We start from the raw sequence: 22,650 nt of genomic DNA, 5'->3' as shown, positions 1-22,650 counted from the left end.
TGAGTTTTTCCCCATTGTTTTGAAGCTATCTGCTCTTCCATTAATTATTATCCCATATGAAAATAAACTCTTCACTTAAATAAGTTGCTTTTTCCTATATGAAATAATCTCCACATTTAAGTAAAAAAAATAACTATACTTTTGCTTTCCTTATAAAACTACCTAGTTAAAATGAGATAAATTGCAGCCCCATTACCACACTTAATTTATCCTCACCATAGCCAATTACAGACAGGGTCTTCTGGCTTCGCAGGGCTGGGATGATGAAGGCTGTGAATCATACCCTCCATTTCAATCCAGCTCTACTCATGTAAGCCAAGATTTAGTTACCAGGGAAAGCCTCTGTAATTTCTGCAGATGATTAAGGGATTTGGAGAAATAAATTCATTCCAGAATATTTATTCTGCCCTAAACAGATTATTCAATGTTTATCTTTTAAAGAGCTATAGTTTTAACACAGCACTAAAAAGAGGACTAACTGTATTTAAGTGTGGTCCTGGTAAAGTTACATATCCAAGGAGGGGAAAAAAGTAATATTCAGGGTCATCTTCTTAGGTTTGGATAAGAGAAAGTTTGTTCTTCCCTGACTTACTTGTAGGAGAACAGAAAGGAGTCATTTGTTTTTTTGACTTGAACTGGACTTTTTTTGCTTCCTGTTTTTTCTTTTCCTTTTTTTTTTTCCTCTTTCCTTCTCAGAAGCATGGATATAGAAAAAGGAATGCTCACTTGCCTCAAGCAAGGCTACTTTCAGATCATTTGTTGAGGCATTTGGATGGACACAACCTTTATAGGGACTTCACTTTCATGTGGAAAAAACTGGCTCCTTCTCCCTTCCGACCCGCTTATGAAGGAACACTTGGTATGATGCATGTGGTTAAAGCTGCAGGCTGGGGGGGGAGGAGCAAAAGGGGACCATGCTGGGTTCACCTTTCTCCTGGCCTAAGTGGGCCTCTGCACTCTGCGCTGTGACACTGGGGAGCCCCCTAGAGGCAGTCCATTCTGAGCTGAACAAGGGGTGCTCATAGTATTCCTCATCGGAATTGTAAGGCTCATCATCAGGCACAGACACCGAAATGGAAGGGGCGAGGAGTCTACGCCTCTCCCCGCTGGTGGCAGGTTCGTGGCTGGGGAACCTGTGTAGAGGACCCACTTGATCCTCAGCCCCTTCATCTACAAACAGACACACAGGAAGAAACTGCAGGGAGAACTGGACAAGACAGACACAAGATCAGACAGACGAGACAAACTGCACAGGGACACAAAGGGTCACAGAAGCGGCACAGCGTGGGAATCAGCAAGACCAAGCCCGTGGAGAATGGGAGAAAGTGAATGTTTCATGCTTCGGTAGCCACTGAATTTAAACTACCCCTTAAGCAACCTTGTCATTGATCTAAGTGAATCAAAGGCATTGATACACCTATTGGATCACAGAACTTATCTATAAATTCTCCTCAGACAAATAAAAAAAAACAACGTAAGATTGAAATAGAGACAAAGAATTACAAAACAAATGCATTCTTTGGAACAAATGGTCTCAAAAAGATTAATTTTTTGTATGTTTACAGCAATATATTTGTAAGTTAAAAAGAAGAAAGTTGTTAGGAACTGATGCCTGTAAATGACAGGGGAAATAGTCCTGTTTGAAACACAATCATAATAATCAAGGATGCTCAAAATAAATAACAGTTTGGTTAACTGATTTTTAGTTAAAGACTTTAACCAGGAAAAAAATTATTTCAATCCTGTTATGAAAACTCTACAATACATTATTCTCCTTTTCTGCCTTGATGAGGAGGTACAGTCAACATAAATCTTTCCTTGGATATTAGGATAATGAAGTAGTTTGGGCATCATTTTGGAGAACACTTTGTCATTTGCAGGATGGTGGAAGTCTATAGTTTTAGGAAAGTCTCTAATAATATAGAATTGTTTTCTCATGCTTTGGATCTCTTCTGAATGCTTAATAGAGATGCAATTAGCTCATAATTTATAGAGAAGTCTTCAGATTAAAAAAGGCTTTGTTCTATGCAGTTTCATTTGTACCACTGGCTCTTTTCTATTTTCATGTTTCAAGCCCCCTATGGTTCATTTCTCATTGAAATGCTAAAGGAATAATTCTCATTTCTGTCCTTTCTTGTGTCTTGGCTTTTAATTCACCATCACTGAAATATATCTACTTAAAAGCATAACTGTAGATCATCCTGCCTAACACTTGGACTTTTATTTATATAAGAATAAGCTCAAGGAGTTTTAAAGACTCTGGCAATGAACAATATTTGGCTTCTGAAGAGGGTGTAGACACTCAATCTCTGGCCTACAGGGCAGGTTACTAAATTTGCTAAACACTATTTACTTATATAAATAATTTAAAATTTTCATAACTTTCAATAAGAGCAAAGTCTGAAATATCTATCTGCATGGTTTAAAATTTCATTCAGAATTTAAAGAGATAGAATTATAACATTAATTTGAAAATGCACTGCATATTTAGGGCAGTAACTTTGTTTCAACAACCAAGTGCTGACATCTGGAAATAAGTCTGAAGTCACAGAGATATTAAAATAACATTTTGTAGAAAGAATACTTTTAATCCTTTGAACTCATTATTTCCTGATGCTTCCATGGAAGTTGTTTCTGGATGGGTGCTCAGAACTTTCTCAACCACGATGCTTATTATATCATGGGATAGTAGAAGCTTAAAATTATGTTTGATATTTTTAGTTCAACTCGGCACGATTTTTCAGCTGAGCAGATAATTGGCCAAAATTTTTTCTACAACACTGGCTGAATCATAAGCCCTTGCTTATGTCCCAACCATTCCTATTTCCCAGCGGCTCACTGAGGCTGTATACTCCTGTTTATTCAAGTTACTTACAAAACTTCTAATATGTTTAATAGATTGTATGAACAATCCATAAATGAAAATGGGGTGTTCTGCTCTCTGCTTTTCAGCATTTATTTCCTGGGAGGTGGAGCCAACTATAGTAAAAAACTAAATAACTTAAAGCTGTAGGCTAGTAGTTTAAAGGCTAGTAGTTTATAACCTTTAGAAGATTTTGGCCTCCTTTTTCTTTTGTTGCTCTTTTCAAAAGTCTGAAATGCCAAAAAAAAAAAGCCCAGAGCCCTGCTTCAGATTTAAAACATTTCAAAGAAACAGTGTTTTCTATTCTAAAAACTTTAGTCAAAAAACAATGAAAATTTGAAGGTCTCCAGTAGAAATGCAGCTTCTCTGTAGAATCTGTGTAGCTCTGAGCAGTGGCAATATCAAAAAGTCTGGCGAAGCCCAAGCCCAGTCCTCCTCGGTACTATGCGCTGTATGTACTTCACAGGACCTATGAGCCTGCAGTCCATCTACATTACAAGCCCCAAAGATGTGCCAGGGAAACTATGCTCAGAGGAGATCATGTCTAGCTAAGTCCAATGACAAGAGATACTAGATACTCATTGCTACAGAGTTGAGTAGGGTGGTTGTCCAGGGAGGTGGGACATATACAGATTTTTTTAGAGGTGGTTAGGAGAAAGAAAATTAGTTGACGAGTTTGTAACAAAAAGTTCTCATTTGGAAATAACTTCACTTTTATAGTCTCGCAATAAGAACCTTGTTAAGAGGTACCTTTAGGGAAGCAGTGGGGTTATGGTTACAAGGACTTAGATTTGGATTTGAATTCTGGATAAGCCACTTATTACCAATGACATCCTGGGCAAGAAGTGGGAGTAAATAATCTCTGTAAATTTCTGGGAGGATTAAATGAGAACATCTCTGTGAAAGATCTAAGCACAATGCCAACTCCGAAGGTTAGCATCTTTGACTTCAGCACACTAAGACAAATTGTCAAGTACCTTTGCACTTTCCCTTCATTTAACACATCCACCCACATTAGAGTTCAGAGATTTATAAAAAGTGGAATTATTTCATAACCATAGCTTGGTTAAGGGAAGGATTGATTTCGTTGTAAGTACACATGATTTTAGGGAACCTGCTTTTGCCAGAAAATATTCTATTTCACTTAATAAGGTGACAGTAAAGGGCGGGATAGCTTTACAAACCCTGGACTTTGCATGGTTTCCTTTCACATAAATATAATCTTCAAAATTGAAGATTACCTAGTTTCAATGGATGGAATAAATTTTCCCTAATTCGCTTTCATTCAGACTTTTTTTTTTTAACAGCATTTGAAAATTTCTACTGGGTTAAAGTAAGGTTAGCCACTCAAAACCCAGCCTTTCTATGCCAGCTGCCTTTGGTACAAATGAGTAGTCACTTTTCCTAGAGACTCTACCTTGTGGGGCAGCAGCAATTCAGAGATTTTGCCTGCCACAGCATCAGAGCTTCTACCTCACAGTGTAAACCAAAGGTAGCTGGCTCCACTTAGATAGCTCCCTCCCTCTTTAAGCCCTTTCTGTTCAGCAAACTTTCAACTGAGGACTCTTCAGTTTGCCAGCTGTATTTGCTGCCACAGAATTATATGGAGTGAAAATTGCTTTCACATTAGCAAGTATTATGTCACATCATGACACAGGTACACACCACTCTAGAATTCTGGAGCAAACCTAAGAGGGCAGAAGGATCCCTGATTCTGTTTTCAGATGATTCCATTGTTCTTGCACATGCTTCCATATTCTAACAGTTCAATCCAACTATTATGATTAGGCCAAAAAGAAAAAGGTGGTTAATATAAAAACATTATAACTTTAGTACAGTATTGATTTACTGTACCATTTCCTTTCTATGTGTGCTACTGGTTTACTTTTTGCATCAAAATCCTTTGTAAATATCTCCCAGAATAAGAATACATTCTGGGAATTATTAATATTACTTTAATTACACTAAATGAATATTCATGCATGATAGTAATTAACATCTTAACTTTTTTTAGAGGAAGGTTTCAGGCTTCCCCTTTGAGAAAGAATAGCATTAAAAATGTGATAATTATTTAAAAAGTCATCATATCCTCAAACCATCAAATTACTCAGTTTAATCCAAGAACTCTTACATTAGTATAAAAGGTTCAAACTGTGAGGCAATTATTGTCGTCCTTAGATTAAAACTGCTTTTAGGGTATGATGAGAATAGTAAATAATCCCTTCTAAAAGGCAAAGAAACCTAACAGCTCTCTTTCCATCTGATCTGTTATGAGATATACCTTAATGGAATTTTGGTTGGCTCTTTGCAAATCAGTTGGTTTGTAATCCTGCTTTGTGATATGTCACTAATTTATTTTCAGACCAAACTGAACTGGTTATTCAAAAAATATTTGTTGCATATAATTTAACTCTTGTTTAAAAAAAGGGATAGAGGCTAGTTGGATTGACTAAACCACACATCATTCACATATATAAAATGAGAATATTACCTGGTCTTTAAGTCAATCAGGCAGAGTTTGTTTTAAATATATATTTTTCACAAAACTCAAAAAACAGTTATCCTTTTAAAAGCAGATCATTACGTTTTCATATTTTTTAATGCTTTTTTGAAGGAAGAAAATATAGTTCAATAAAAATACAAGTTTGGTTTGAAAAATGTTAATGTCTTCAAATTACTTTCTAGAGGAAATGAGCTGACATTTTCTCACAATATATTGGGATAGCTTGGAGAAAACAATCCTGAAATATAAGAAAACAGTTACTCTGGAAATGACACCTAAGTTACTGAAGTGCAGAAGTTATTCTATATGCTATATATATTTTTTCATTATATCCATTGTGTTACTCTCCACAAAACTGGCTGGGCAAATTCTCAGATGGATGAGAAGACCCTATTTCTTCCTGTCCTACTTCAATTTCCATAGAAGAATAAGAAGAATCAATTATTTGACCTCAAAGAGGCTTTTAGAGCAGCTAGATCTGTCAATATCATAGCCCTCTGTGGCTTCAGAGGACTTTCTGACACTTGAAATGCTTTACGTATCGGCTCAGAAATATTTTCAATGGCCTGAGAGAAATACAACTGTCATGTAAGACTGACTCAGCAGAGAAAACCATGTTCCTGAACCCAGCAGGCTATGGTCTCCTCTCAACTTCCTTCACTCCTCTAACCCTTTCTCATGGCCCTTTAGCCATGGGCCTCTTTCAATTACTAGAATGCTTTATACTCTTGCCCACCTCCATGGCCTTGTACATCTTGGTCACCCTGCCCCCAAATGCCCGTTTCCTCCATTTTTGCTTGGTCAACTCTTAAGCTTCTGGGCTCAGCTGAAATGTTACTACCTGAGAGAATTAACCATTCCTAATCATCCAATAAAACAAGATTTCCCTTGTTTTTTCTTAAAGCACCCTTTTCTTTTCCTTTCCAATGTTTAATTTAATCTGAAGTCATTTGTAAATATATTTTGAATTTCTGTTCTCCAACAGACAGTGTATTCCTTCAAAGCAGGAGTCATGTCTGTTTTGTTTGTACAGAATTTAGAGTGCCTGGAACATTAGGTGCTCAATAAAGACCTGCCAGATGAACAGACAAACATAAAGCCAAAAAGAATCTTTCAAATCTATAAATAAAAAGGTCAAGCCATACTTTTAAGGGAATTAAGTAACAATTAGTTATATTACAGTCCTCAAATTTTATTTTATTCCTTAGAATAATTTTTATTTTATTCCTTAGAATAATTTAGTTTGTTCAACATTATTTTAGGCAACAATTTAGAAAAACACTCATGAATTTAAGAAAAACAAAACATCACCAAAAACAAAAAGTTTAGATTTATAAATCTGTTTGTGAAAATAAATTATCTTAGACTTGGTGGTATATAGTTCAATAATTTAGATTTTTACATTTGGAAAATTAAAGAAGATTTTAAATAAACCTAATGACAAATTATAAAAAGGCAACTAATCTTGTGATAATTACCTTATTCAACTTGAACACAGTAAAATAATCTCTTAAGTGACAAAAAAGGAAAAACAAAGAAAGAAACAAATGAAATGGAATAATATTAAAAATCTGACTTTGGTATATGAAAATAAATTATGTAGAGGCAACACTTGAGCTCTAACTCTACTCTGCTTTTTCCTATAATTCTCAAACCAAATGCATTTAAGTAATAATTTAGTCTTAAATATTTAAGTAATAATTTAGTCTTAAATAGTGACTTTCATTTCAAATTCTGAATAAATACTCTTCAAAGGCATCTTTTTTCTTTATCAATGAGAAGTGAAAAGCTGACACGGCATTCTGTGCTGAGTAAATGCAAAAATAGATTCATAGACAATTAACAGGTGACAGCAAGAAAAAAGCCTATGATATCAGCTTCCAGCTCAATGCTTTCTTATCATATTTATTCAATAGCTTCTTCATTTATTCACTAAATATTTACTGAGAGTTTGATATGGGCGAGGCCCTGGAATAGGGCTTGAAATGTTGAACAAAACAGAGACAATTAATAAATCTGATTCCTACTATAATGAGGGATAACATATCTTTTTATTTTCATTCAGTTACTTAAGAGAGATAACAAAAATTATCTTATGTTTTCTATGTCAAAACATTCTGTTAAAAGAGTTCTCTGTGGCTATTCTAGCAATTTAAAAGCAACATTATCTTTTCCTTTATCAAGCAGATATTTCCCTTTTTATTCACCCTATTCTTCTAGTTCTGATTTTATGTAGAAAAGTGACTACACATTTATTTAAGCCCTTTGTTTCTGTCTGACTATTTGAAAGACATCTCTACAGCTGAGTCTCAGACTAACTCATACTGTTGCCCAGTCCTTGTATAATGAAGTTCATTTTCCCTTTATCAGAAGACAAACCTTGAAAAGTCCAATAGGCCTTACCTTCCTCTACTGTGACTGTCTGTTCTGAAGCTGGTGATGGGGGTGGAGAAGGAGGCAGATTAGCTGTGTCTTCAACTGCTAAAGATCAAACAGTGAAAAAAATAAGATATAACGATTATTTCTATTAGGCCAGTAGACATGTAAGCAGTTCTGCCATCTGTAAAAAGACCTCTCCGTGGAATTCAGGGAGAGGCTCAGCAGTAAGCTGCACTTTTCTTATCTTTTGTCCCATTACCCGATTCACATATTTCTTTTGAAAACCTCAAAAGAAAAAAAGGCACTTAATGTTGCCAAAGCATTTTGTTTTCTGCACAGAAACAGATAAGCGATGCCTGATAAAATTCTATCATTAATCCCACCAATTTGTTTCTGCCTGTTCAATTAACAAAATATTGCTTACCTGTACTTTTTTACCTTATCCAAAGACACCCAGGTAAACATTTTAGTTAGGATTTGATTTGACTAACTGACAGAATATTCTAACTCTCTATTATTCAACCTCTTGATCTAAAAGCAATCATTCAGATCCTTACCATGATCATTCACAGTTATTTTAGGTGGCATATGTTTTTAAACAATCTTGTCCACTAAGTCTAATGTTAAGCCATTCTTTTATAATTATTCTCAGAAAAGAAAAACTGAAGCAGTCACAGCCTGTGGCAACCTTCAGACAGAAACCATGGACTAGTGGGAGCTGAACCATCTTCTGGACTTGGCACTGCATACAAAGGACTGAAGAGAAAGGTTCTAAAAGATACAATTCATTCACAGTCAGCTCTCATCAAGATACTTACCTTTTTTATGACCCCTTGTATCAGGGTAAGGTATTTAAAAAGAAATCTTTATCATTCATAGCCATGGTTAAATCTGTTTTAGAGATTATTTGGATTTCAGTTTTATGAAGCAGCTAGTAGAGGCCTTTCTGATGACAGGTGACTTTTTTTTTTTGCATGGGCAGACATGGGGAATCAAACCTGGGTCTCCAGCATGGCAAGCGAGAACTCTGCCACTGAGTCACCATCGTATCATCTGACATATGACTTTTTACTTTCTCTGTCCTGTGGGCTTAAGCATGGCATATACTAAGGTTTCAAATTAAAAATTAAAAAATTAAAAAAGATTTCTTTTATTTGAAAGGCTAGAAGTCCACAGGAGAATAAAGATTAAAGTTTTAGATAAGCTAATTTTTCCCTTCTTTTTAAGGGAAAAACCATCCTTTAACAGTCAAAGTACATTTCATGGAAAATACTGAGCACATTTTAAATTAGTATCCTGGGCGGGCATAATATTTTGTACTGAACCTTTTTTAATAGACAATTGCAGGAACACTGACCAGAAAAATCAAATATCTAGGACAAATTATAGAAAAAAATGGATATGTACTCTTTTTAGGCCTTAAAACTCTACCTTTCTATGAATTGGTTATATATGCCTTGTAAAATAAACATATATATTGAACCAAAGAGAGTTTCTTTTCTTTTTTTGCATGGGCAGGCACCAGGAATCAAACCCGGAGCCATCATGGCCTGCCCATGAGAGTTTCTTTTCCTGATCTTTGCATGTTTATATATATACATATTCATTCATATCTGTCTATCTACCTATCTATGCCTTTATCTTTCTATCTAAGTATCTGTCTTTCTATTATCTATCAAGTAGATAGCCTTTGGTCAAGAGGGTTTTCCTTGCCAAGCAGGTACTACCTACCAGGCAGGCCTGAGAGGTTATTCGACTTGTGACCCAGGTAGAGGGCAGTGCTACCTGGGAGCCTTATGTGAGTCAATGAACCAAGTATAGATAAGTACCTCATGTTGGATACAAAGTCACTGATGAATCTAGCAAAGCTCTCCCTATAAGTTTTGTATGGCCAGTTTTTGGAGACCCAAAGAAGACTAGTACAGACAATCATTCACCAAAACCCACAAAGAAAACCAATCATTGCCAATTAAAATATCAGCATATGTTCCTTATGGATTGAGTCATACAATAAAAATGTAGTGGCTTTATTTTTATAATAGCTATCTATAGGGCTCTGGAAAATGATAAATTATGGGTGACTTAGGGGAGAAGTCTAACTATAAGCATGTCACCCAAAAGACTACCCAAATACCACAATTAGCCTGTTGATAAAGGTGCAAACAGATTCCAATATAACCCAAGAAAGATGTTTGATGAATGATAAATGCAAGGACCTAGATTTCAATGTGGAGACTATTCAGCGATCAAGGCACGGCTTTCTCATTTACCTAAAGGCAGAGGTGCAGGCTGATCCTTAGGCTGCGCTTCCTTCTCTTGCTCGCCTTTCAGGACAGCTACAGCCTCAGCTGTGACTACTTGAACTATCCTTGCAGACACTTCCTCTGAAATAAAATAGTTACAAAAGAAAATATAGTCATGAGAAGTCCAAAACCAGAAGCAAGGAGCAAAAGTAATCCGATGTATACGTAATGGACCAGAATTTCATTTTTGCTGTCTTCCCCCAAAAAAGTACAATTGATTTTTCAAAATACTGTAGATAAAGTATAAACTTCTATATTGTTATACCCCCCCCCGCCCCAAATGAAGAAAACAGAAAGAAACTGACAATCTTAGAGCTAACAAAATGAAAACAGCACTAAAGAAAAATAATTTTGTATGACAATTTCTTGGGAAAAAAAAGCTGCTTACACAAACTGAAACAATACATTTTTTGTAGCTTTTAAAATAAATTCAAAGAGAGAAGAGAGGATTTATTTTGGATTTAACTTGAAATACGTTGTTTAGTTTTCTTACAGGATTCTAGAAAAATGTCATTCTAATTGGCTTTGCAGGAATATCATGGTTTAAAAGCTGAAGCAGATCCTCAGAATGCTCATCTGTGAAGGACCAGCATTACTCACACACAGACAGATTATGAAAAACTTGGGCAGATAAAATTTGAATGAAATCATGGTAATGACATATCAGATGGCCTCTTTTTAAGGAGCTGCTACTTTTCTAGATAGAGTAGATGTTTTTTAAATTTGATATTTACTCATCTTGTCAGTGCAATAGTTTCATTAAAAATATGGATCTGTCCTAAAAATGATCAGTCTGTGAGACGCCAGATAACTAGTTTTGACCTGAAATGGCTTCCACTGGAATTATCAATGCTAATTTTATATAACCTAGTCAAGAAAATATCAAGGAAATGATGTGTGACAGCTCATCAACAAAAAAATGCAAAAAGTCTTTAGAGATAAAAAACAACTTAGATTAACGTATAAAGAAGCTTTATCCTTCACAATTCAATTCATAGCATCACATAATTTTACAGCTAAAGAGCTTTTAGAGAAGATTTTGTCTAATCCTCTCATTCCATAGATAAGGAAACAAAAGCTGGGTATGGTTATGAGATGTGTCCAAATTCACACAGCTGATGGAGGCAAACTAGGACTGGAACCCAGGTTTCTTGACTACTGCAATGGTCTTTCTCATAAGCAGAAGAACAGAAGGAGGAATGAGAAAAAAATCCTGACTCTTACAGTCATATGGAAATACATGAAATCTTTTAATGGTATGAATGCAAGGAAATATACCCGCTTTCAGACCTGCCTATCTTTCTAAAGAATACTACTGCTACTCCTGATTATATTTTGGGATATGCAACAAATGACTGACCACACTTGAACAAGATGTTTACCAGAAATAAATTTATATCTATATCATCTATCCTCTCCGCTCTCTTTCTTCCTATCTACTTATATATCTTGAAGTACATGTTAGATATTGTAATAGATAATTTACCTTGAAAAGATGAATATTTTATTTGTTTTGAACAATATTTCTCAAATAGGGATCTCAGAATTTTGTATAGTGTCTGATGAATTTTCCACGGTCTAAGAGTCCTTTACATGTACTAATTCTTTTAAAATTGGGAAGATTATCCAATAAAATTAATACAAGTATCTGTTGGTTTATCTGCACAAATTATAACTGAGCAATACAGCCTTTGCTCTGTCATTGTACTCACAGTAATTTTGACACAATGGAGAATCGATTTAAATATTGAGGGCTAATGAGAAAAGAATGAAGGTGAGCCCTAATCAGCACAATTCCTGGGTGAGTTTCCTCAGTATAGCCCTGTGACAGGGCTCGGGTAAAGTTCAGGGAAGATTAATGATAAGTGTGCCAAACCCACATGGAAGACAAGGGAAGGCAGTCAAATCAGACCCATAAAAATGAAAATTTAATGGCTATGTGTGTGTGATTGTACAAGTAATTTATTCATTCTTCTACAAATATTTGCTAAGTGCTTCCATCCATCCGTTCATTCACCCATCCATTCACCTACCTATCATTCATCTACTTATCTATCATATCTTTCAATTTATGTAGAGGATCACAGTTTTTTATAGTACATATTATGGGCACTAACATGAATTTTAATAATAGGCCTGGCACATAAAGGAACTCAGAAAAAATTCAATCAAACAATTCTTCACCTAGTGCCTTTATTTTCTCCTAGTCATACATTCTTCTGGGTCTTTTTTCTTCATAATTCTATTTTAAAGAAATGGCAACAGTGATGCAGTAAGGGTCCAGCTATCCTAGGCAATTATTACTACTACTATGAGAAACCAGTTAATCCGCTGTAATCTGTGTTAATGTTGGAGGTCAGTGCTTTGTCCTGGCTAAAACCATGAGGAAGCTAAATATTCTCTGTTATATCTTTTCAAGTTTCATACTCACTTCCCTGGTTATGAAGGTCCTGGGCTTCCTTCTGCTCCAGATCCCTGCAAGTTAAGTCCCAATTCTGGACAGTGTTCTAGACAGTGATCCAAAAGGCATAACCCCTATCTATTTCTGGGAACAATAAATAACATGAAAAATTCTCTTTGAGCTAAGATATTAGACTATTTTAATTTTCAATGTCTAATTTTTTACCTCCTTGTTTCTTTTCCTAAATCTTACTCTAAATCAGTTTTTGTGATTTTCCTTCCAAACAATATTTGTGTAAATTTATGAATAGGACTTAGAGCTGTTCAGAAGATTACAGATAAATCTAGAAAACACATACATTGGTGAATTGTTATTCATTTGTACATAATTAAAAGGCAACCTTGATCTGCACAACTGAAAACATGATTGCTTACTGTAATCTGAAATTCTGAAAGGCTCAATTATATTTCTTTAGAACTTTTAACATTTTTTAGGGAACATTTTCTAGTTAATGTTAAAAATTATCTTAGCTAAGGAGTGTGTATGATATGCATTTCTCTTCTCTCTCCTATTATTATCAAGATTTCAATGTAATTAGCTAGCACTAGCTTTCACATTGCAGAGAAAATCTTATGCCCACTCTTTGGATATGGATGTGCTATTATTTTATTAGTAGTGCAAACATGGCCATGAGATAGTTCCCACAAGTCTCATTGCTTTCCATGGTTGTAAAGCCATGCCATGTCTAATCAAAACGAACGAAAACTTAGAACCAATCTAGTAGGTGGATCTACCTGCAAATCAGTTGGAGAGAGAACATTAAAAGTAATTTATTCTAAACAAATTTGTCTCAGAGTCTCCAAGATTATGATTGATTGATTTAAGAATAAAGAATTTTAATTATCCAGCTCAAGGAACAGAGCAATAAATTCTAATGGATCATCGCTATATAGGTAAATATCTACAGGTAAAAAGGGATGTCTGTCTTGAAAACTTCTGTGCAACAGAGATGAAGGCTGGTATTCGGAAAAGAGTATCAAACTAATTCTTGGTGGGTGATTTGAATTCTGGGAAAAATATTTTTTCTCAGTATTTAGGAAATGTATCAGTGGAAAAAATACACAGGAAATAAACAGGCATAAGAAATTAACTGAGACATACTCTCATCCACAGGAGGCTACTTAATAATACCCAAAAAGTCTCATGTTAACTAATATTTCACCCAAGTAATGAAAAAAAAATCAACATCATATTGTAATACAAGGTTATTAAACAAATTGTTGCACTAGAACTTTTATTTCTTGTTATTATTATTTAATCCACATAATAACACATTTTCCAGATGAGAAAACTAACAAAATAACGGACAAAGGAAACCTATGGTCTTCTGGAAATACCGCTTTGATGTACATCAGTGTACTACACATATTTTATATAAGATTAGGGTCTGGTGTCAGAAAACCTGGGTTCAAATTCTGCCTCCATCTCTTCACTGTAAGACCCAGTCAAGTTAAAAAACAAAACAAAGCAAAACACCCAGTCAAGTGACTTAATTTCTCTAAGCTTCAGATTCCCCACTGGAAAAGTGGATTGAAAATGGTATTCATCTTTTAGCATGTTGTGACAATGAAATGAAATAATATATAACAAATGCTTACATAAAATATTTATCACTGCTTTAATCACTCTGGCTGTTATTCTATAAGTCTATGATCATAATTTGATTGACAAAACGTAGGTAAAAGCTGAACACATTTGCCTTACATTGAGATGATACTGCCATTTTCCCCAATGAGTACCACCTTGTTTGAATGCAGGGCCTCTGTCTCACACACAAGTTCCTGACACTCTTTATTTAAACTGAAAAGATAAAATATACTTAAAGTAAAATTTATTCCTCTATAATACCATAATAGTCAACATTTATAACTACTGCAACCCTCTGATTTTTTCCCCACGATGCTGATTTTTGCTAAACTCTTGCCATGCTGTTATGGTCACAGTATTTATCACATCAATTTTTTTCAGTCCTAATGTCAATTTTTTTCAGACAGTTTCAGCTCTGGTTTTAGCATATATTTTTAACTTATTTAATTTTGTTATATTAATCTATCAATATTGCTTGGTAGATTTACTATGTAAACAATGGGGTTGAAATATTCTCAGGAGCCTGGGAAAATCCCAGCTCACTTCTGAGAAATAGATTTTGTTGGTATACACAGAAGTTTGCTTTTGAATGCATACCTTTTTGGTTTTCATCAGGACCAGCTGTGATTACTTGAACATGCAAAGGTTCACTAATTAGACTTGTAACAAGAAATCCAAGTAAGTTGGCAATGCCCAGAAACATATTTTTGTTGATTTCTTTCAGATTCTTCTTAAGAGAGAAGAGACCTTGACAGTAAATTCAACCATATATAATATAAAAGCCAGTGAATGTTTCTGCTTTTCAGAATAATAATGCTGTGTTAAAAGAAATGACAGGTAAGCCTACCATATGCTTGTGAAAGAAGGAAAACAAAACAGTTTTAGACAACGCTGCTGTCAAGAAAAGGTTTTTCTCAGTAGGGTACAGAATGGTTGCCTAGGAAACCGATGCTAATTGCTGCTGCTGATGGAAACGAGTCAACAAGGAAAGCACTGGAGTTCCAAGGGCTCTCTCTGCTAGAAAAACACTCTAGATAAATTCCTAAAACTGGGGGGGAAAAAAAAAGTTCCTTGCTTCTACTCCTTGCTTAATTTGGAGAGTAAATGGCTCCTCTGAAACTATTTCCTGTAATCAACTTGTAATGAAAGAGATTAAAAGAGAAGATTGCTTTTTTTGTTTGCCTGTTTCCCTGGAACCTCTGCATTCACAAATGAGGCCAGCATTGGTCTCTCCCTAGGCAGTCTCCTATTGATCTTAAAGAGCCATCTTGGCCAACGCTGCAGCTGCAGGGCTCTGCTTATCAGTTTTTTATTCCACAGATTTACTGATTAAATCAGGGATGGATTTACTTTATAGGGGGAGATGCACTTGAGAGAAAGTTAGTCTAAGGAGAAAAATGCATTTAAGGAAAAAATTATGATTCCACAAAGCTTGGTTCTGGCAGGTACTTAAATTTAAGAGAATCTATTTTGTACCTACTATATACTAGATAATAGATAACGGATATGGATAATAATCATTATACAGGATACAGATATGAATAAGGTAAATTGCTTTTACATATAAATTGTTTGAAGGGGCTAATCTTCTGGCAAACAAGATTTTGCTTTCAGTTTTTAAGATTTTCTAATAGTGGCCATGGATTTGGGTTGATCTAGTCACTAGCTACTCTCTTATGCTCCTCTTCTGAAATGCATTTGTGACCTGGTTGGGCTAGGATTAGGTGTATAGTATATGACTGTAGAAGAATTTCCCTCTTTTTTTTCATACCACAACTCTATGTAGATTGCTCTATAATGTACTCAAATGAGGTCTTTAGTGCTTGAACAGAGGCATTTAGCTTAGTCAAGGGGGAAAGTTTTATAAATTAAGAAGAGTATCAGATGATGAATACCTGAGGTTATGGATACTATATATGGAATCAAAGTAATTAGAAAAGGACAGATCAGAAATGGTACCATATGAAACATTTTGCTGCTAATTTCAAGGCCCCAGCAGAAACAGGAAAAACACATTCAAGCAGAAGAAACACAGTAAGTGAATATAGTCCCAATTCAGTTTTAAGCTGTTTTAGTTAAAAGAAACTGAATTATCTTGTTCTAGTTAAAGGGTTTGGTAGTGAAGGTGGAGTTGGTTTTAACATAGCAATCTGTACATACTTATGTTATCTGTATCTCAAATACTAAATATTAATAAGTAAAGATGTAATGTTTTATTCATCTTAAATTAACTTTAAGAAAGAAAAATTTGGGGGGGAATATGCTCCCTTGAATATTTCAAATTGTTTTAATACCAGTAAGATGAATATAATCATTAAGGCACTGAGGGAATCGACAATGTTTTTGGAGCCTTGAAACACTCAGTTTTGAATTTTTAAAAAAACCATTGCAACTGCACTGCTCCTTGTAGACTTGTGAGAAATTGGATTATATTCTGTATTATGTCTTGAAACATACTGCCAAGGAATGTAGACTGAGTGAGGCATTATTAATAACATTAATGGGAAGATGAAATAGCAACAAAACAAGAAACAAATAAATCCATCCTTAGAAAGAGTAGCTGTGGGGTAAACAAACTATAAAAATATAGTGTGTGTGTGTATAGAGAAACAATATAGTATATGAACAAGGCCTCCCTCTGTTTTTAAAGTCTCTCCTTTATTTGGGTACCTCAAGCAACTTGAGCACAAGGATCACAGTTTCATATGGAGAAATTAAAGCTTCTACTGCTGCAAAAACCTAGGATGCTGTGACAAGGGGAAATGATGGAAAAATGGAAAAATATTCTAGATCCCGAAAAGTGGCTCTAGAAGACATCATGAACTTTAAGCTCTATATATCACAAATAGTCTGTACTAGTTACCATTGTAAACTCAGATCTTTCTTCTAGGAAGAACTACATGTTTTGTTATGATACCACCAGCTAACTGACATTTGTTTGCTTCATCTCATCCCTAGCATAACTTAAGTAAATCTTCAGAGGCCTTGTGATCTAGAAGTACAGGGAAATGTAGGAACCATATGATGGGAAAAGCACTTTGTTCACAATAGATCATAGGGTACATTTAATCAACAGATGACCAACAAGAGTTTCGCATAATTACAGATTGCTTAAACCTGTCCTAACATGTTTCTAAGAGTGGATGTGCAAATAGCAGCATAAAACATCAGTCTTTTCTGCTTTGTTCTTAGCAAGTCACTCAGGAATGATGAATACTTTCAACAAGTGATTGCCCATCTTCTATAAATGCCTATTTTATTTTTGACCTTTTGTACTATGTAAAATGTTGTCTACAAATATTCTTTTTATGGCATCTGAAGGGACATGGCAGACTTTAAGTCACTAACAGATGCACTCGGTAATTTCTTACAATCTTCAAATTTTAACGGAATGATTTAAACTAGAGAAGCATGTTTCAATAAACTTATAGGGAAGGTGCAATGGATTTAGTTACACTACGGAATTATAAAAAAACTGAAAAACCTATGGTGAATAAAAAAGAAAATCGAGAAGAGAGGTATACTTTTGAGTCATCCCTCTATTATTTTTTAATAATTTTCATCAAACAAAAGCTCAGCTGCAACACAAGGTTTGTTAGTTAGATTCAGTTGTCAACTTGGCCAGGTGAGCATACCTAGTTTTGTTGCTACGGACATAAGCCAATGGTACGTGAACCTCATCTGTTGCTAATTACATCTGCAGTCGGCTAGGAGGTGTGTCTGTTGCAATGAGTGACATTTGACTTAATTGGCTGGTGCTTAAATGAGAGAGCACAAGGTAGCACAGTCAAGCAGCTCAGCATTCCTCATCAGCACTTGCAGCTCAGCCCAGGCCTTTGGAGATGGAGAAAGAAGTCATCCCGGGGAAAGTTGTTGGAACCCAGGCGCCTGGAGAGAAGACCAGCAGAGACCATCCTGTGCCTTCCACGTAAGAAAGAGCCTCAGTGGGAAGTTAGCTGCCTTTCCTCTGAAGACCTAACAAAATAAATCCCCTTTTATTAAAAGCCAATCCGTCTCTGGTGTGTTGCATTCTGGCAGCTAGCAAACTAGAACGCAAGGTAAGGAGGAAGCCTTCACTGAAAAAAGGCCAAATGAGTAAAACAAATGATAGTTAAAGATTTTTGCCAAAAGCTCTGAGTAGCAAAACCATGAGAGTTTGCAAGGTCATTTTATTTTAAGTGGGAAAGGAAATGCCAAGTCCAATGTTATATTTGTATTTTGATGCTAAAATGACAAAAAAATCAAAGACATTTATAGAAGTTTTAAAAATGTCTTTATGCCAAAACTCTTCTAGCATAAAAGACGTTTCTTTTATGTTCTAAATTGATAAATGTATCCCATGGAGAGTATTGTTAAATGAATTATTCTCCAACCAAGAGAGAGAAAAGGTTTACTATGCAAGAGAAACAAGAAACAACCTAATAGTAATTTCAAAACTATCTTCAGAAATTTGCAAATGACATAAAAATCCTACTTTAGAAAATATCCCAGAGATTGATCTGTTGAATTAAAATTAAAACTCAACAGATCAGTTGATCAGTGTTTACCATATGCCCTTCCACCTGAGAGAGAAACTGTGAATTTCATCAGCCTTCTTGAACCAAGGTATCTTTCCCTGGATGCCTTTGATTGGACATTTCTATAGACTTGTTTTAATTGGGACATTTTTTCAGCCTTAGAACTGTAAGCTAGCAACTTACTAAATTCCCCTTTTTAAATGCCATTCTGTTTCTGGTATTTTGCATTTCGGCAGCTAGCAAACTAGAACATACATGGGACTTTCTGAGGATATGGAAAATCAGATTTCATGAAAAAGGTCTGGAAATGTTTTTAGTAAAACAAGGCAATGAAAATTCTACTTATTATGGCAATATATAAAAACATACATTATCTTTTTCCTGACATCTAAGGAAAACTTCTAAATCAGGATTTGTACTTTTTTTTCAAAATGAAATTACAGTTTTAATATTTCATGTACTGTAGTCCTTATCATGAAGAGGTTTACTAATTCCTGGTTTTAAGGATAGGCCTGAAAATATCTTGGTTTCTCTGATTTGTTTTCCTTTCCCTTGCTATTCTGTCAATCACTCCTTCCCATATTTTAGAGATTCCTGACTTCTTAAAAATGTTTACTGAGAGTTTATAGTTTGGGTCTATTTTCATATAAAATGAGTTTGTTGCAAAAGTAAAAACCTCTTGAAACCAGCAAAGCTCTGGTTTCTGCTGCTTTTTATGGGGTAGTTCTGAAATGCAACATGAAACAAAGGGGCAGGAATGACTTGATCTGACAGCAAGAAGAAAGCTATCAAATGTTAAAGGATGAAAAAATCAACTGCTAATTCAATCATCATATTAATTTAAGCATCCTACTCAAAATGTTATAGAGAAATAGAAAAGATACACTGCAACATTTTAATCCAACAGATTTTCCAAAATAATTTTTAATGACAGATCTGGTGAAGAAAAATACTTTGCATTTATAAATAGTTCTTCCACATTCAGGCATATCACAGAACACAAGGGAGAGTTAAAACTTACCATTATTTGAGAAACGGACCCGAGCATTTCTAGAGTTAAAGAAATACTAATTATTTTAAAATTTACTTTAAAAAATTAAATAGGGAATTTTTTCTCCATATATGTAAAAATTAATTCACCATATCTAGTGATTCCAGTCCTAAGATGGCAAATTCTTAGGTAGGATTTTACCCTTTAACAGTAAAACCCAACTAGAAAGGAAACCTGTGTCCCAAATCAGCCAAGTTCTTGAGGAGTTTTTCAATGTTATATTTGGATCACATGTGCAAATTAAAGGTAGTGGTTCATATAGCATTTCAAACATTATATTTTTCTTAAGCAGAATGGCAGATATTTTCAAGAGGGCAGGAAACCACTGTTATCCCAAATAATGAATTTCTTCTCCTAAAATGTAAATTTTGAAATGACATACGTATTTGCTTCAAATGCAATTCTCCGCTTCTTTTTAACTGTAATAAAGTTTTATAAGACTTAGGTGAGAACTGGCTCGGAGAAAATATCTTACATGTTTTATGATTTAGATCAAATCGGTGCAAGTTTTTGAGAAAAGCCCTTTTTTCCTAAGTCAGTATTTGCATTCCAAGAATGCCCTGAGAAAAGCATGGTTATTCCAGTGTTTTCAGTGCTTTTAGTCACATAACTCTATTTTGCAAGTGGATGAAGAAAACAACTTGAAGCCAATTTTTAAAGGAAGAGAAAAATGTACTTGGACTTTAAGATAAAGGATATTAATACCCAATATGAAATAAAAAAGGTATCCAACATATTGATTAATATTTAAAATTGCTTATAAAAGTAACAGTAGTCTATTATTATTATACATTCCTCCTCGGAGAAGAAATTCCTTCAAAATCTGAAATAATGATTAAAATAAGAAAAAGTAAATGGGAACATCTTTCATTTTACTATATCAAAAGGAGAGAAAATTATACATCAGCATATACATTTATTTTTTAAAATAAACTTGAGAAATGTATTTAATTGAAATAAAACATCTTTAATGTATAAATTCCCCTTTTTATTCAATATGAAAATACTGTTTACTACAAAAAGACTTGTTATTTGCAAATCATTTTATAGAACCTAAGTCGTAAATAGAGAATAAAGGTTATTCGTGATATTTTCCTTCAGGCTGACCTCCAAAAATAGGAAACATATTTCTCTGAGACAATATGGTATACTTTTTTAAAGGAGAATAATTAAATCTATGACTTAAAACATCCATTTGTTTTAAGATTTAGATTGTCCATGTGTCACAAACAACATTTGCTTGAGCTCTTGACCTAACAGAGTGAAGCAATCCTTACCCATAGCCAGAAGATCAAAAAAGAACATGACTTTCAGAGTTCTGTTTCCAGGATATTTCAGTGGCATTTTCAATGGAGGTCTACTATTACCTTGAGGTCAATTTTGTAGGAATGGACATGAAAAGTTATTGAATATCCATGTGTTTCTTAGCTGTTAGATTACATATGCCTCTTAGAAAGGTCATTTACTCTCACTTTTCATGTTCTTTCCAGTTCAGTAATTTTCATTATCGAGAAAATATCTCCCGTTAAATGTCTGACTGCTATCTTAAGTCAAAAATACATTTTCTTCGCTTCAAGCTCTCACTCTCACTTTCAGGCCACTTCAAACCTTCTATTACATCTTTCCACATCAACCTCTTCACTACACTATGCCCATGATTCCTGCTTAATTCTTCTCTGTTCTAGACAACAGATCTACAGTCTTAACTTCAAATCTAGCCCCCTCTGATAGTTTGTCTATATTCACACCTTTATTTCCATTATTTCTTTCTAACACAATCTTTCCCACAAATGCATTGCTTACACTGTGGTATAATTTTTGCAGCACCATTTTGTTTGCGTGATTTCTATTCTCAAAAATGAGCAAGGATACTAATTGTATCCTTTTTTTATATTAATTAAAAAATATTTATTAGCATCCATTATAGAAAATAAGCACTGCATTATATACCAGGAGGAATTTGAAGATAAACAAAACACAGCATCTACCTCCAAGGCACTCAACAACTTAACAAAGTGGATAAAACAAGTGATAAGAAACTTCAATAAAATATTCAATGTGATCAGTGCTATTAGGAAGATGTCAATAAAGATGCTCAGAAGAGGAAGAGATTTATTTGAAAGAATAAAATTGCCACCATCTCTCCACCTTTGATTGTGGAATTCTGAGGACCACTCCTATAGGGTATCTACCTTTTCAAATGTTTTTCATCACTTGTACAATACTGCATGTGAATGAAACCATGCCGGATTTGTACTGCAAAATGCAATTTGTTCTGCATAAAGGGAGATTTTTAATTCAATTGAAGGACTGACCATTCAATGTTGGAGCTGGCTAATATAGGAATCAGAAGAGCTCATATTCCAGGACCACATTAACCTAGGTTTCCATATAGAAAACTTGGACTGAAAAACTTCGGTTTAATTTTCAGGGTGTTGAATGCCAAATCACCTCTGTTAAGGGTAATGTATCTCTGAATCTTAATTCCTTATTTTAATTTTGCCTTGAATCTTCTTAAGTTTTGAGTATTCCCAAAATCAATCATAAATATGCATGATATTTGTATAACCTAAAAGAAGGGAATATTTAAGGAAAAATGGGCATTGTACTTTCATTTAAGAGTTCTAATAACCACATAGCATTTGGATATTCCTTAAAATTTGAATGGGACCCTAGGATAGATGCTCTCCTCTTTCTTTCCCTATCAGCTTAGCCAGTTTTTTGAATTGTATTTTCCCCGAATGCTGCTGAACAGTGACTCATTCTGTGAGACGAGCTACACGGTGAGCAGGCAAGTGGTTCAGTGTTCCCTCAGGACTCATAATGCCCAGGCAGATAATACTTAAACTATCAGGTCTGCAATGCAGCACCAGTTGTTCTGTTCATCCATTCCTGATATGAATTTTCATATTTCCCTGACAGTCAAAGCACGTGCTTCATATAATGTGCTAAGGAGCAGTGAAGTGTGACGGAAATGGGAGGAAGA

At 34.7% G+C, this 22,650-nt stretch overlaps 1 protein-coding gene across 32 annotated transcripts in view; it reads right to left on the bottom strand.

The window, feature by feature from the left end:
- The window catches only part of MAP2 (microtubule associated protein 2), a 331,538-nt gene that overhangs the window by 40,995 nt on the left and 267,893 nt on the right, over positions 1-22,650 (bottom strand). For 27 of the 32 annotated variants that reach the window (XM_077154924.1, XM_077154920.1, XM_077154931.1 and 24 more), the window contains 2 exons: positions 10,016-10,129; positions 7,770-7,847 (listed from right to left, as the gene is read on the bottom strand). In XM_077154924.1, coding sequence (XP_077011039.1) covers positions 7,770-7,847; positions 10,016-10,129 — 192 coding nt within the window. The remainder of the gene's footprint in view (positions 1-7,769; positions 7,848-10,015; positions 10,130-22,650) is intronic. The other 5 variants (XM_077154929.1, XM_077154940.1, XM_077154943.1 and 2 more) reach the window with 1 other exon arrangement.

The sequence above is a fragment of the Tamandua tetradactyla genome, chromosome 3 (assembly GCF_023851605.1).
Source record: "Tamandua tetradactyla isolate mTamTet1 chromosome 3, mTamTet1.pri, whole genome shotgun sequence".
Lineage (NCBI taxonomy): Eukaryota > Metazoa > Chordata > Mammalia > Pilosa > Myrmecophagidae > Tamandua > Tamandua tetradactyla.
The sequence above is the reverse complement of the archived record's forward strand: the minus strand, read 5'-3'. Positions and strand labels throughout refer to the sequence as shown.